Genomic DNA, 16,483 nt, shown 5'->3' on the forward strand with positions numbered 1-16,483 from the left:
CCACCTTTTTAAGGACTTTTAAGCTGGAGAGAGTTCAGAGGAGAGAGACAAGGATTGTGAGTCTTGAATTCACATCACAGGAAGATTGTTTGAAGGAACTTAAAGGGGAGTGCTGAACACAGAGCTGTCTGCAAGTATTTGAAGGCTTGTCACAGGGAGGAGGGATTAGACTTTTTCTGCTCGGTCCCAGCGAGAAGCAGAAACAATGAAGGAGGGAAAATTGAGGCTTGACGTCAGGAAAAGATTTTCTAAGCATTGGAGTTATCCCAAGTAGGATAACAGATGACTAGCGGGACCTTCCAGAGTCCCATTCTGTGATTCTCTATGATACAACTAAAGCTGAAAGAGTCCTCGAAAGGCATCTAGTGCAAATCCCTCACTTTCCAAGACACTGAGGCCCAGTGAGGGAAAAGGCCTGCTTAATGTTGCCCTGTGGTCTTTACAACGAGGCTTCTCGAGTTCCACGCAGTTACGTTGTAGTCTTACAGACCACCGTGTTTAGCCCAACCCAATTTTACAGAAGAGAAAACTGAGGACCTAAGTGGTAGCGAAAAGTTCGAGAAGCTGCTAACACGTTCGGAGACCGCCCCCTTGGGCTCATTCGGCCCCATGCAGGGAACCGCTCCTAACGCGAGAAGTTCTTAAGTTGAGCAGCGCGGGACTGGCTCGCTACACTTCATCGGCCAGCCATTGGCCCCGGCCACGGGCAGGCGCAGCGCACTCGTGCACTCGCTACACTTTCCGCCTAGCCATTGGTCCGGGCCAGGCGCAGGCGCAGGCGCAGCGCGCTCGTGCACGTGCTACACTTTACCGCCTAGCCATTGGTCCGAGTCACGCACAGGCGCAGCGCGCTCGTGCACGTGCTACCCTTTCCGCCTAGCCATTGGTCCGGGCCAGGCGCAGGCGCAGCGCGCTCGTGCACATGCTACACTTTACCGCCTAGCCATTGGTCCGGGCCACGCGCAGGCGCAATACGCACGAGGCAGGAGCGAGGGGAGGGAGAAAGGGAGGAATTGGTGAGAAGAACTGGAAGAGGCGGGGCGGTCCGGGAGCCGGTGGGTTCTGCTTCCGTTTCCGCCCTCAAGACACGTGAAGGTCGGTGGGTTCTTGCGGCTGGCGGGCTCGCGGTTGTGCGCGGGGCTAGGTCGGCATGGATTCCTCCTCGTCCGTTCCGGGGCTGGGCTCCGTGGATCCGCAACTGCAGCATTTCATCGAGGTGGAAACTCAGAAGCAGCGATTTCAGCAGTTGGTGCACCAAATGACTGAACTGTGCTGGGTGAGAAGCTGGGGGCCTGGGACCCTCCACCCATTCCGCGTTCTGCCCCGCTCTGCTCTCTGCCTGGCTGCGGGGACATGGGGAGGGAGGGAGGTTGGTTCCCCCCGTCGAACCCTTGAGGGGCCCCTCCTTTCTCTGGGAAACGGGGATCCTTATTCAGCTCCAAGGGGACTGGACTGGGGCTGCAAACGGAAAACCGATCTTCCTGAGACGCCTCGCTCCCACCCTTGCTAAGCTTTCCCACCCCCCTCCCCCCTTAGTGGTAGTGCTCGGTAAGGAGTGTAATCTAATCGGAGCCCACCTCTGCACTGGGATCTTTTTTGGAAGCCCAAATCCCATGGAGTTGGAGAACTTTTACACTTCTGGACCTCCACTTCAGGGTGTCTCCTGATCATGCGCAACTTTCCCTGGGAACCAAGGAGGTAGAGTCAAACATCGCACATCACACACTGCTCTGCCCTCTTTGTTGGATCACTGAAATACTGATGAGTCGTTTGGGGAACAAAATGTACCAGCCCAAAGGTTAGGTGAAACTGGGCCAGCTTATGTCACCACCTTTGGTGGCCATTCTGTTTCCCTATGCAAAAAAAATCCCGTAGAACCTAGAAGTGGTGCTGGGATAGGGTTGTGTTTTGGCATAGTGGCTGGGAGGCACTTGTATGAATGGAGGTCTGTGAAACTGAAAGTGTAGAGTTTTATCAAGTATGAGACTTTGAGCCCCAAGCATTGAACTACAGGTAGTAATTTGTTTCCAAAGCACTTCCAGGCCCTACCCTAAACTCAATATTTTCAGGCTGTGGCCAAGATAAAAGGCCTCTTGAGATCTTTGATCTGATTGAATTCAGAACAAAGAGAATTTGCAAGAAACCTTACCATATCCACCTTTACCCTTTGCAACATTCAGAAGTAGTGTGGCACTGTGAACAGTGTTGGGACAGAACTGAATTCAGCAGCAAAAAGGCCAAACTGGGCCATTTTGCATTTTTTGCAATTGCTATATTCTTGTGTATTCAGAATTGGGTTTCTTGTTCCCTATCATGTATACTTGTTTTTTTTTTTTTTGATGTTTTTTCTCCTCTGGAATTTGGTATCTGTTAAATCTTTTCTTTTCTTGTGCAGGAAAAGTGTATGGACAAACCTGGGCCCAAATTGGACAGTCGAGCGGAAACCTGTTTCGTTAACTGTGTGGAGAGGTTTATTGACACAAGCCAGTTCATCCTGAATCGATTGGAGCAGACACAGAAGTCCAGGCCAGCCTTCTCAGAAAGCTTGTCTGACTGATCTCAGCACAACTCTCTGTTCCATTTTCAAAAGAACTTTATAGTTCAAGAAAAGAAGAACTGTGATGGGATAGTTGTTAAAGAAAAGGCTGTGGGGAGATTGACTTACATCTTTTATCCCAGCCTTTTTGGTTGTTCTGTCATCTGAATGAGCAGAGAACAGTTTTGTGAGTTTGGGGGGTTGTGTTTTATTTTGAAATGCTAGTTTTATGAAAATTTTGGACAGTTGAATGGAAGACTACTAGATACATTTAAACTGTACACCAGGGCTGTGTTCTTAACGTTCCATTGGCTTCTTTGTAGGTATTCAAACTGGGACCACATAGGTAGACTCCCTCATCTGTGTGTGTTAATTTTAAACCTGTGGGAGGGTGGGGTTGAGGTAATTGTATCTTCACATCTAGCAACAGGAGGAGAGAAGTCATTGGTACTGCAGTTTCAGGCCTCCTTTTCCATTTTGTGACTTATCAGAACTGGGCAGATCTCACTTCTAGTGGTATCCATCCTCATACATCTTCCTCCTTTACTGTGACTTATTTTAAATACCTATATACAGTAGATCTCAGTAGACAATGCTGAGAGGCTAAGAGGCCTTTGGATACAGAGAAATCTAGCTTAATTATCTAGTGAACATAACCTTTACCTCCCTCTTGGCAGTCTCAAAATGAGAATAATTTACCCTGAGTTTCAGGGTATTAAGTGACTGAAAGATGTGCCTGAATTAATTGTAAAGGTTTAAACCAAGGGGTGGCTAGGTGGCTCAGTGAGTAAAGCCTCAGCCCGGAGTCAGGAGGACCTGAGTTCGGTTCTGGCCTTAGACACTTAACACCCACACAAAAAACTAGCCGTGTAACCTTGGGCAGGTTACTTAACCCCAATTGCCCTCCAAAAGGCAAAAAAAAAAAAAGGTTTAAACCAGCCACCACCCCAGCTAGCCATAGTTTCAGGTAAAGGAGCGTAGTTAATGTATTGATTCATTGTTCCATTTACTGCAAATCTTCTGATTACTGAAATAAAACCCTTTGCCTCGGGTTGACATGGTTTTGGGAAAACTTCTTGGTTCTCACCACTCAACACCTTTGTACTCATTTTTGTAGTGCTTCGGGGTCTACAAAACACTTTCCTCATACTTTTTACAGGATAGTTGTAGGTACTGTACCCCCATTTCACTGACCAGACAACTCAAGAGTAGTCCTGAGCTGGCTGAAGATCTCAGTTGGCAGAGCTGGGGCTTCAAGGCCTCGTCCTTTACCTCCAATGCCAAGGCTATTTTAAGTACATCATTACTTCTACTAGCTAGATGTCTTGGCAGCTAAAACTTGGACTGGTGCCAGGACTACACATTGTCCCTCAATAAGGATTTGCTGAGTGACTTATGTAAGGCACAATTCTAGGAAGAACCACCAACCTGTGGGAATATGTGCTTTGATCTCTATTTCTTGAAGATAATCAAGTTTCTTCAAAGAACAAGGTACTGGCTGCCAGCCACCTTCTTCCCCAGACAGATCTCAAAGCAAGAGGCCACTGGCTTAGAAATGCTCCAGGGAGGCTTTACAGGCCTTAGCATTATGTCCCTAACTACTTAATAGAGGGGAGGTAGTGGTGTAGTCAAAGATCATGGTCCAAGTTAAGAAGATTCCTAGCTTTCCCTCAGAGCTGGAAGACCTTGGGCCAGTCAGCCTCTCTGGACCTCAGATTTCTCAGCCATGGAGTCCATACTGGTCACAGTGATCTTAAAGGTCCCAAGTTGGGAGGCATTGCTACTTTGGGTGGGGTGAGGGGGAATTAGACTCTTCCCTGCATTTAGACTTCCTCTCTAGCTGATTGACAAAAATATGAAAATTCACATGTGAAAATTACTTCAGAATATTTAGGAACCTAGATAACATGTAAAACAGGGCAAAATAAGTATGCAAATGCTGGGGGCAGGTCTGTGAAGGGGTGATTAAAACCAGATGGGATTAAAGGTTTTTATAGAGGTAAATTGAAGCATCCTGAATGAGGGAGAGGCACCGGGTGACCAGCACTTTATTTTAATAAGTGGCTTTACTAGCCCAGTTCTGTCCAGAAATCCAGGACTAGCTAGGCTGCCCAAGTCATAGACACTGCACTGAGGCAGCCTCTGCTCCCAGCTGGGCCTTGAATGCAGAGTTCCTCCAATAAGTCCCCCACTCACCTTAGTTTCTCTTGATCTATATGTGGTGATCTGTGGACCTAGTGAGGTTGCCAAACAATTTCTTGTTTTTGTATGCCAGCCCCACACCTTACACATACTTCATGTTTGCTGCTTATCAATAACAAAATTAAGGCTGCTTCAGTATGTCAATTTGAAGTTAGTTTAGTTTATCGCCCAGTTCAGTCAGCAAAACCATTAGATAGATCACCGTTTTCTTTCCCTTTGAGAAATGTTTTTATTCAGTCTTGTTTGACTCTCTGTGACCCCATTTGGATTATCTTGGCAGAGATACTGGAATGGTTTACCATTTCCTTCTCCAGCTCATCTTATAGATGAGGAAACTGAGGCAAACAGGGTTAAGTGACTTGCCTTGGGTCACACAGGTAGGAAGTGTCTGAGGCTGGATTTGAATTTAGGAAGATGAGTCTTCCTGACTCCAGCCCCACCCACTCTATCCACTGCCGCGCCACCTAGCGGCCTTTCTAGAGAAAGGGAATTCTCAAGCAAGCAAGAGTATCTGCTAGGCCTCTTAGTATCTATCTGTGTGACCCTGGACTCATCAATCTCAGTCTCACCTTCCTGATCTGTAAAATGAAAGAATTGGACTGCTCTCAATCCTATGATCTTTTACAACCCATTCTTTACAAATATAAAAATTCTAGATTCTTTTAGTCATACAAAATAATTGCACAGATCATGGATTAACCAATAGTTGTCTAATACAGATGATGAAGCAGCTGACTTAGTAGAAAGGGCTGGCTCTATGTTACACTGGCTGTGTGACCCTGGACAACTCTCCAAGGCTAAGGTACGGATAACCTGTGAAATGAAATCACATGCCCTTAATGGGTAGCAAAGAGATGGTTTAAGGACCTTTTCTGTAAGGCTGTTTTAGGAATCTATAACTAGCTAGAGGAAATTGAGCTTAAAGTTGCAGGAGTACAGTGCTGTTTCAATTTCCCTCTGACTGGAATTGGAATTTCCTTGTGGAACTGGAATTGGAAAGGAGGCCAAAGCTATTTCTAGACAGAAGAACAGGAACAGAAATGCCTATATTGCTCATCAAGAATCAACATTTATTAAGCATCACATATGGATACAAAAATAAAAACCAGAGTGAGTGTCTCCTGCCCTCAAGTTTACATTCTAGCGATTGGTTATGTCTTTCAAACACACCACAAGCCTCCTATAGCCTCAGTACATTGCTACTAATCCAGATAAGAGCACTCCAAACTTCAAGATGATCTGCAGACAGGAAGTATAATAGCTATAACTCTTGTTTGTCCTCATGTGGAGGCTGCCACTAAATTTTGAAGTCTTCAGGGAAATGGTGAGGGATAAAGGAACTCTGTTCCAAGTCAAACCAAGCCAAAAACATACACCGGGCAGTTTAACCCGCTTCTCTCCTTGGTCTCCCAACATGTTACATTACAAGTGACTATGAATGTACTTTAATGGTTTCATTTACAGAAAGCAGGTGGACCCAGCTCTTTATTTTATTTTTTTAGTGAGGCTATTGGGGTTAAGTGACTTGCCCAGGGCCACACAGCTAGTAAATGTCAAGTGTCTGGTTAGAGGCTGAATTTGAACTCAGGGCCTTCTGACTTCAGGGTTGGTGCATTCTATTCACTGTCACCTAGCTGCCCCAGACCCAGCTCTTTAAGTATAAAACAGGGTCAGCTAGAACTGGGAGTGGGATGGAGTGTGTGTTAATCTCTGGAATGGAGTTTTTAGAATCAAATCCTCTTATCAGGCAGGTAGTAATATCCAGCAGTTATCAATTTTACTCAAGTCCTTGATACAAACTTCAGGATAGTCAGGATTCAGTTAGCACTAAAACTGACCAAACACCTTTAAAAACATTTTTAAAAACTAGCATTCACTGAACAGAAAACATGTAAATTCTCAAACTGTAACAAGTCAATCAGACTAACATCAGTGCTTTTAGGTTTCTGTCTGAGCTAGTGATGAGAGATGGATGGTTGTTTTCACCAAACTTCACTGGTGTATGTCTACATCATATATACATCCAGCACCATGTCTTACAATAACTTAGCATATTATGCAAGTGGAGGCAGCTGAGAAGATTCTGCTGTTCCACTGCTTGCTAGTTAGGTATTAATTTTCTCCTCTCCACAATATAATCTGATTTGGTGATCTTAAGTAAAAGTACAAAGTCTACCTTACCCAACAGAAACAGAGTTCTGCCTAACATTATTCACAGATTCTCAACCTCTTCAACCTCAACGTTCTGGAACTCTTTGTTGAGGTCATCTCCATCTAGAAGAGGCTCATTTTGCCTTTCATTTTCCCTCCAGGGAGGAGCATGGGAATTACCTGAATTTGACCTCAGAGAAAAATATATCAGGTCAGGAGAAAAAGGGATACCTCTAAAGGCATGAAGGAGGAAAATGCCAAAAACTATGGTTAGGAAACCACTGATTGTGCCGATGACACTGTCTAGGACCATATACTGCCATTCCTTAAAGAGAATGATGGAGCAAGTCATGACAGCTGTGGTGAAAAGGACATAATAGATGGGAGTAACTATTGAGGTATTGAAAATGTCCAAAGCCCCGTTCAGATAGTTGATCTAAATGGATACACAAATCACCAGACAAAACACGAGCACCCAACCAAGGGGTTCCTTTAGGACAGGCTTCCCAGAAAATAGCTCCTTCAGGGAGATGCCCAAACCCTTGATGAAGGACACTGAAAGGGAACCAATTGAGGAGCAGATCAGAGCATACACCAGGACATTACTATGGCCATATCAAGGTCCTACCACAGAGATGAGGGCAGTGGAACTGGCCAGCACACATATAGCAAAGCCAATGAAGCCTGAGGAAAAAAAAAAAAGAAAATTAAATCAAAAATCTGAAATCTAGTATAATACACATATTTTTGTTGTTGATGTTCAGTGGTTTCAGTTGTCTCTGACAGGCATAGGAAATGCCAAATCATTAAAACATATACATCTCAGCAAGAGACACAGTGAGTCAATTTGTCCATCCTTTAATCACATTAACCAGTAAGGTTTTAGTTCTACGTTTTCTCTTATCTGTCCCCATCAAAAAAGGTTTAATGTGAAAAGACAGAGATGGACAGTGCATCAGAGATACCTATGGGGGAGGGGAGAGACATCAGATCAGGGCTGAGGCACATCAGCAGAGACTTCATTATGGAGAAAATGGCCAATAGGATTTTGAGCTATCATATTTATAGATTCTCCAACTGGAAGCAGTCCTGCTAAGGAGCTACATTAGAATCCCTAAAACATGAAAAAAAAAAAGGTTAGAAATCATATGAATGATTAAATCTGGGTAATTATATGAAAAATGTGATCAAATAATGGAGAAATCGAGCTAGGAGGTGTTTGCCTAACCTGCTTAATCCTCCACAAAAGAGAGAAAATAGCCATGGAGCTGAGCTCATACTTAATGATCTTAAACGTCCCTTCCAAGTTTGGAAGCATTGCTACTGGGGGGGCGGGCGGATTAGACTCTTCCCATCACCCAAACTTCCTCTACAGCTGGTAGGCAACATATGAAAATAATTTCATGCATGAAAGTTACTTCAGAATATTTAGGAACCTAGACAAATGCAAAACAAAGGGGAAGGGGAAAGGGCTGTCCCTGGCGGCACTATAATCCTACATAGTAGGTGCTTAGTTAAGAACCAGTAAACAAAAAATGAACCCAAAGTTTCAATCTCCAGTGACGAGGAAGTGTCAATAAAAACAAGGAGGTTAGGTCAGAGGGCAAATTTAAGGGGGAAGATAATGAGTTCAGTTTGGAACATCCAGAATGAGATGTCCCCAAGCCCTGGATCTGTGTCAAATAGCTCAGTGCTATTTAACATTATTTAACCAATGCCTCTCAATTTGCTGATGGCAGTAAGCTAGAAAGGATGCCAGAATTAGGATCCTCAAGGACCTCAACAGGCAAGACCACTAGGGCAAAGTGAATAAGGCATTGTTTAATTGGGAAAGCAGAATCTTACTTTGCTTCCTCTGGCCACTGCCCCCTCCCCCTCCCTTCTAATCAGTATGCTGAGTAAGTTTATAAGGAACCAGTTTAAAGTGGCAATAGCAGGAAATAAGATTGCAGAGGGGAAGCTCAAAGTTGTGGACAAGCTGTTCCAAAGATATAAGGAGCATAATTTACAAACTGTATCATATCTTAACCAAAAATCACATCCTGGTAATATGTGCTGACTTAGGGGAAGTCATCTGGGTTTTCATGTCAGGCCTTTGAGTCTTATGATATAGAAATCTCGGAAAAGTTCCCGATAGCTGTAGTAAGTCCAGCAGAAGACTAAATGGTGCTGATAACTTTGAGATGATGCAGATATGTTAATGAACTCACTCCAAAGAAGAGTAAGCCTGTTCCCCCCAAAAAAGCTAGAAAAAAAAGGAGACCTCTAATTCCTGCCCCTGAGCACACTTTCCCCTCCAGGTAGGTCCATGCTGCCAGGGATTCCCAACTCTAATCTGTGGTAACTCGAGTGATTCTCTGTACCTCTCCTCCTCCCCTTCCACTTCCTATGCCTGCCTTCCCCTGCCACCCTATCCCCCATTCCCACACCGTCTGCCTCTGTATCCCTTTTTACTTTCTGTTACTGTTCCTCCCTCTACCCTCTATGCTTTATTAAAGTATGCAGCCTCACTTCCCACTGCCTTCATTGTCTTGCCCAGCAAGTACCCAAAGAACCAGGCATGCCTACCCTATCTCATAATTCCATAAACTATCAATTCCTGTGGTCCCCTACTTGGATTAAGAGAAATCAGCCTGACAAGCACAAGATGGTTAGTCCACAGTCCCTCTGAAAGAGCCTGGGGTGGAGTGGATTATGACAAGCCCAAAGAGTAACTGGAATGGCAGCCAAAAAAGTTAAGGCACCACTGAGGTATAATTAAGAGAGACATTGTGTCCAAGATTAGGGAAATAAGCATTCCAGGATCACTCTGCCCTGGTCAGCCTTCACTGTGGATACTGTGTTCATTTAGCTGTGGATACTACATTTCAGGAAGGACAAAGTTATCTTTGTGCCAGAGAACATTCAGATTAGGGTAACAAGGACTGTGATAAAAAGATGGATGCTGAAAGCCACAGGGGGGACCAGATAGTGGAGTCAAGACTATCACAAAGAAGAGGAATGACGCTTGCTCAGCCTGCTCCCAGACAGAACTAGGAGTAGTGGGTAGAAGCTGCAAAGGGGCAAATTTCAGCTTGATGTCAGGAAAAACTTCCTAGCAACTAATTTTATCCATGAGGCTGGACTCAATAACCTCTGAGATCCATCCCCTCCAGCTCAGATCCTAGGAGGGGAGAGTGAGAGTCAAAGGGAAGCAGGCAGCCAAGAGCTGATTTGCCTCTGCTTCTGAAATTTAAGGCCTCAATGTATTCATCTGGCCTACTGTGCTACATCGGCAATTCTGAAGATGAAAACTGAAGGAATTCCAAGAGGAGGGTCTAAAGGTCCCAGCTGGAGATCATTCACATGGTCTCCACAACCTGCACCTCTTCTTCACAGCTAGCTGTCTATCACTGTCTCTTGTCCCCATCCCAACTAATCTGGCTACCATCTCTATTCCACTCAACAGATGGGAAAGTTTACTTCTGAACTTTATGGGCTAAAATAGAGCTTCTCTCTTTCTCTAGGGATCAAACCAAACCTTCTGTTTGTTCTCATGGAAGATAAAGTAGATCATGGGGGGCAGGAGGAACAAAGATGTTTAAAAAGACTACTGATGTGATCAATTATATAGTATTAAAAAGAACTCACAAATGTGATTAATAAAATCCAGAGTAAAGAAAATACACTATCCTAGACAGAGATGGAGGTTTCCTCTTATCGCCTGTCTTCCAAGGTAGTATTTTTTTTTGCCTTTTGGAGGGCAATTGGGGTTAAGTAACTTGCCCAAGGTCACACGGCTAGTGTGTGTGTGTGTGTGTGTGTGTGTGTGTGTGTGTGTGTGTGTGTGTGTGTTAAGTGTCTAAGGCCAGATCCAAACTCAGGTCCTCCTGACTCTGGGGCCAGCACTTTACTCACTGCACCACCTAGCCGCCCCAAGGTAGTATTTTCTGATAAGTTGCCCTGAAATTTGATTTTCTGCCAGATGTACTCAGATTAGTATAATGAGAAATAAAGGCAGGTACTTTGAGTCTTTAGTTTGGTGAAAAACAAAGAATCAGAAGGGGAAGATGAAACAAATTGGTTGCCTTGACCAAAGAGTTTTTTGGCTAGTGGCCAACCAGCTGATGAGCTGCTGCTGTACATTTAGGAAGCAGACACCGTCCACAGAAGCACATTTGAAGCCTTTTCGGTTTAAAACCTATACATACCAGAGCTTGCACAAGTCTAGAGAAGGCACAGTCACCTCCATGTCACAGTGAGACACCAGAGTAGGACTCAGATATCAGACTGAAACAGTGTTGAAAGCAGGAACCACCAAAACCATCTACCCTCTCTCATCAAGGGAGAAAAAACCTAAATTTCCACCCAAGGCTTTTGTCCTACTAAGGGATTTCAAATCCAAATCATGTTAGAAATTCCTGTCTGGTATCTGGACTTCTCAACTTCTCTGACATCTCTGCCAAGGTGAAGATCATTTCCTCCTGAGGGGCATGGATCACCATCATAGTTGAGCCCAGAATACTTAGCACACAGCCAATCTTCCCATGAATGTTCAACTTCTCATTCAAGAAGTAAGAGGACAAAATTGAACTAAGGGTAAATGGAAAACATGTCAGTAAAGTGAGGCAGAGATTCCTTCACCAGTAACACTCATCTATAAATCAATGCTATACTGGCTCAGGACAGGGAGGACTCTGAGTGCCAGGGGAAGCAACCAGGTTCACAAGAGTTTTCACTGTATTACACAAAACTTTAACAGGAGTGAGATAGCTAAGCATTTAACTGAACCGAGCAGATCCTGGGAAGAAAAAAAAGGAGAACCAGCAGGGGACACAGGAATATAAATAAAACCAAAAGCAGGTGAATGCATAAATAGTCAGTTAAGTTGGGTCAGCATGGGTGGGCAGGAAGGAAAAACAATCTGCTGTATTTGTAAAAAAAAGAATTCATCACAATAGTAGACCCGTGAAGTTTCCAAATGAAACTTTCTCCCCAAAACAGATAGAGTTAAGGGAAAGAAAATCTTTTTTCTCCTAGAAAGTAAAACATTTTCAAGAACTAAACTTAGGAAAAGAATGCAAGAAAACAAGGAGATTGGAAAGATGGAATAAAATATCTTGAGCAATAATGTATCATCACTTCAGGTTGCTGGGAAATAGACTCCAATGAGCTCCTGAATACTGCTCACCTGACTAACATGCTCAGGGCACCCAGGGGGGTCACTAGTGGGGCTGGGGCAAAAGCATAGGCAGCAAAATTGGCAGCTTCTCCGACTCCCACTGCAAAGGAGAAGTAACTTTCTTGGTTAGGAAAGTGATCTTCATTACAAGCAACACTGGGCTTGGGTACAGCGTCACCTAGAACAAGTACAGGCTGACCAGTATCTCTCATCACATGTTGATGGACACAGAACAGAACAGGACCCTGAACCCAAGAGCTTTGGGAATAGCAATGCCCCCCAAAGCAGCCCAGCCCCCACAGCCACTACTGAGGGGAGGAATCATTGTGGAGAAGGGGCCCACCTTCCTCATCACCACCAGCAGCGAATGCCGACCGACAACAAATGCTGACCGCTGGCCCGCGCAGCCAATGCCTAGCGATGGCTGCCAACAGGCAGATAGGCACAGGAGCCTCCCAGACCACCGGTCCTGCCATCCTCTGTGGAAGCAGCTCCTGTGGAGAAAGGGCCAGCCAGTCCCACTGAATGTCACACACAGGGCGAGCAAGCCAGCCTGGATGAAGCAGTCAAGGCACCCTGAGAGAAAGACAGGAGGCAGCATGTGCCAGACAAGTGAAACCACCACCATCACCACCCTGAGCACCATTTCCCCTCAGATCCCAGCGGTAACAGCCCAGAACCCCGGACCCAAGTGTCTAGGGAATAGTATTTCTCCTAGCCCAGTGTCCTCAGCTCTTAACCCTGGGCAGCAGCTCCTGTGGAGAAGCAGCCTGGCCACTGCTCCAGCAGGGGCTCTAGACACAGTGACAGAAGACCTAGAAAAAGAAAGTTCTTGCACCAAAGTCCTTGGCCCTGTCCAAGGTTCAACATCAGAAACTGATATGATTTTAAGAGTAGAAATGCCATTAAAGAAGGGGCCTGATAGGTTGACCACCATCTCTCATCAGATCTTGATGGACACAGTCACTTTGTACCTGGGGACCTTTCCATCCCACTTGTAGTAGAAAAGTCCCAAATGGGCTGTTCCCGCTCCCCCCACTAGAATGTGAGCTCCCTAAGAGCACAGGCTGTCTGATTTTTCTATCTGCACCCCCTAGGGTTTGGCTTAGTGTTTTGTACATGATAAATACATCATTTATTCATCCATTCATCCAAACAGTTCTTAAAGCCAAGCCTACCTCATGTGAAGTCTTGGGTTCTTATATGTGCTTTGCTTAATAAACTCTTCTTTACCTTGTTCTTCTAGGCAACTTCTTCCTTGATGATGTAAATCCTGGAGCAGGAGTGAAATTAGGATCCTGTACCAGCAAGTGATTGCTGCCTTGGCAGACTGAGAGAATTACCCCAGTAAGCAAGGGTTGCAGATTACACCCTAATTTGTACTGTACCATGTGTCAATACATGTGGCCTGTGTGATTAAATGTTAAATAAGTTTAGTAGAGCCAACAGGAGGAGATGAGCATTTTATTGCACAATGATTATGAGACCATTCTACCGGCCTGAGCAGAAGCCCAAGGAGTTAGGGTTTGCATTCAAGGCCCCAGGCACCTCCAAGTGTTACATCCTAGGGTAATCCTTATCTCATGCTAGTACTCATCCCCACACTGTCACCCTGGTTTGTATAAATCTCCTAGGAAGATAGCTGTGAGCAGTGAGAGGCCCAAGTATTGGGACTTTAGGCCAAGGCCCCAGGAGCCATAGTGCCACTGCTATTAGTTTGCCTACCTAGAAAATGGACAGGATGTTAGGATGGGCAGTAGAAAGATACTAAAGAGGTTTCTCATAAGTGAACTGGGAGTGAATATGGGTCTGTACCTACAAGTGAAAACACTTATGAATTTTAGTGTTCATGATTAGGAAAAGAAACATTCATTTGAGAGCAAAAGAGAAACTCCTGAGTACTTTTTGGTCTATATCAGACCAGGTTATAAATCAATGTGATCAAAAATCTATTATACATATTTATGTGTATCTTTGCTAGAATACAACTGGTTAAATATAACCACAACAGAAAAAAAAAAACTGTTTTACAATAGGAAAAAAACTGCTTAATGCAGAATGGTCATCTTTTCAGCTTATTCTAAAATAACTGAGTGCCTTACTTTGCTTTATTTTTCAGGCTGAAATGTCATAAGCAAACCAAAAAAACTTACTGGATATCAGTCCAGCCCACCAGGGCCAGTCCTTTAAGTATACATGGCCACCATGACCAAAAAAAAAGGAAGAAAAGTTTCAAATCTACCAGGCCTAAAGGCCTGGAATAAAGGAGAGCAGCAGTCCAAATGGAACGTTTGTCTTTAGATGAAAAGACAATTTTCTCATTCCTCCTGACCTGTTAATAATTTGGAGGAGCCTTGGATTCCTTTCTAAAGGTTTTTCTTTTTCTTTCCTTTTTTTACCCCCACCCCCCACCCCAAGACCAAGCATTTTGACCAGAACTTCACAGCACCCAGTAAACGTTGCAGTTCCTTTCAATACACCCAGGGAAGGGAAACACGGTGCTCTTTGAGTTTGGGCACAGCAGATACCAAGGAACAATTCTGTGCCACTTCTGACCACGAACTCAGAAAAAAAGAATCTGAATGGAACAAGCTTTTAAAAATCTTAACCTAACCACTGTGCTCCTTAAATCATTTACTCTTACGAATTTGCTGAGTAAGTGCTATGTCCAGCACAATGCCTTCAAAATATTGGGTTTTCTTCAAATTAGAAAGTACATTCAGTTCTCAATTGTTATTCCTCTCTTCCCTTATCATGGATAGTGATAAATCAAATTCAGGGACAATGGTACAAACTATCCTTGAACTAATTAATTCCAGCCTTTTTCTAAGAGCCAATTAGTAGGTATGCTAATAATGATGTCTACAGATTCCCATATAACCTCCTTTCCACCTCAACACCGCCGGTCTTTTTAGCCCAAAGGTAAGAAGCAAGAGGAAAGAAAAATTCTGACAAACCAACCCAGGAACAGAGAATTTGCTATACCTGCTCTCACAGAGCCTCTGCTGGCAATCTTCAGAAGTCCTTTCTTCTTCAGAATGAAGCTCGAACCAATGAAAATGCTGGAGCTGAGAACCAAGCTCAGACCAATATAGAAATCATTGTGCCCAGCCATCCTCTCTGGGCAGCACTGGTCCTGCTGAGGTTTTGTAAAAAGCAGATTTGAGGACTCTTGCCCTGTGACAAAGCTCAACACTTACACTGTGGATTCCTTCTGAGGACAGCACTAAGCAGTCAAATTGCTGTTGATGACTTAAGACAGTTGATCAAACTCAGAAATGTTATTTTCCAGTATTCTTGAGTAACTTTATTTACTGTGACCATTTGCTTTTTATTGAGACAATTAAACTGCTTCAACTTTAACCCTTACTCTTGGACCTATCACCTCATTATTTCATCCTTGGCAAAAGGACAGGTAGTTGGCTTTTTCCTTGAAACTGCTTGAAGTTTGTTTAGGCAGCCTGAAAGGATTTAGATGCGTTTTTAAAGTTGATTTTTCAGACAGGAAAACTACAATATCGTCCTCCTGATCCACAAGCATTAGTCAACTAAGGCACTGACTGGGCAATTTATTATTTTTTTTAACTTTTTATTTTATTTATTTATTTTTTAAATTAATTTGTTTGTTTCCTTTTAGTTTACAGGATTCAATCCCACAATTCCTTGAGTTTCACATTTTGTCCCCCTCCCTCCCCACCCCCCCCCCATGGTGGCTTATAGTCAAGTATGGGATCAGTAAATACTTTCACATTATACATTAGTCAGGTTATAAGGATGGATTGTACCAGCTGGAATGAAAAATGGTAAAGAGGACATAAAACCAAATAAGAGAAGGAAAAAGATCAGGTATTTTGCTTCCACCTGGATATAAACTCAGTTCTTTCTACTTCTTTCTCTGGATGCACATATTTCTCTCCATCATGAGTCTTTTGGGATTGACTTATATCACTGCATTGCTGAGAAGAGTCCAGTCTATCAAAGTTGGTCATCACACATATGTTGTGTCTGTAATTGTGTACAAATTTCTCCTGGTTCTGCTCTTCTCACTCAGCATCAGTTTGTATAAGCCTCTCCAGGTGAATATGAAGACCGTCTGCTCCTCATTTCTTATAGCACAATAGTATTCCATAACATGCATATACCACAACTTGTTCAGCCATTCCCCAATGGATGGGCACCCCCTTAATTTCCAATTCTTTGCTACCACAAAAAGAGCTGCTATAAACATTTTTGTACATATGGGTCTTTCTCCCATTTCTATGATCTCTTTGGGATACAACCCTAGGAGTGGTATTGCTGGGTCAAAGGGTATGAAAGTATTTATAGCCCTTTGGGCATAATTCCAGATTGCTCTCCAGAAAGGCTGGATCAATTCACAACTCCACCAGCAATGCATTAGTGTTCCAATTTGCCCACAACCTCTCCAGCATTTG

The 16,483-nt window shown here is 43.9% G+C and overlaps 1 protein-coding gene and 1 pseudogene across 2 annotated transcripts; one reads left to right on the forward strand and one right to left on the reverse strand.

The window, feature by feature from the left end:
• Positions 1-1,006: 1,006 nt before the first annotated feature.
• TIMM8A (translocase of inner mitochondrial membrane 8A) lies at positions 1,007-3,592 on the forward strand. 2 transcript variants are annotated; one of them, XM_069065239.1, is made up of 3 exons: positions 1,151-1,276; positions 1,604-1,698; positions 2,396-3,592. In XM_069065239.1, the coding sequence occupies exons 1-3, from the start codon at positions 1,151-1,153 to the stop codon at positions 2,496-2,498; spliced, it is 324 nt and encodes a 107-aa protein (XP_068921340.1). In that variant the 3' UTR covers positions 2,499-3,592. The 2 variants fall into 2 exon arrangements, with proteins under 2 accessions (XP_068921339.1, XP_068921340.1); XM_069065238.1 differs by lacking the exon at positions 1,604-1,698 and having other exon boundaries at positions 1,007-1,276.
• A 1,838-nt stretch (positions 3,593-5,430) lies between these two features.
• Positions 5,431-15,246, reverse strand: LOC138143943 (magnesium transporter NIPA2-like; annotated as a pseudogene).
• Between the last annotated feature and the right edge of the window lie 1,237 nt (positions 15,247-16,483).

This window comes from Petaurus breviceps, unplaced genomic scaffold, assembly GCF_028583685.1.
Source record: "Petaurus breviceps papuanus isolate PSGF00001 unplaced genomic scaffold, PetGlider_PUasm1.0 90681, whole genome shotgun sequence".
NCBI classification, from domain to species: Eukaryota; Metazoa; Chordata; class Mammalia; order Diprotodontia; family Petauridae; genus Petaurus; species Petaurus breviceps.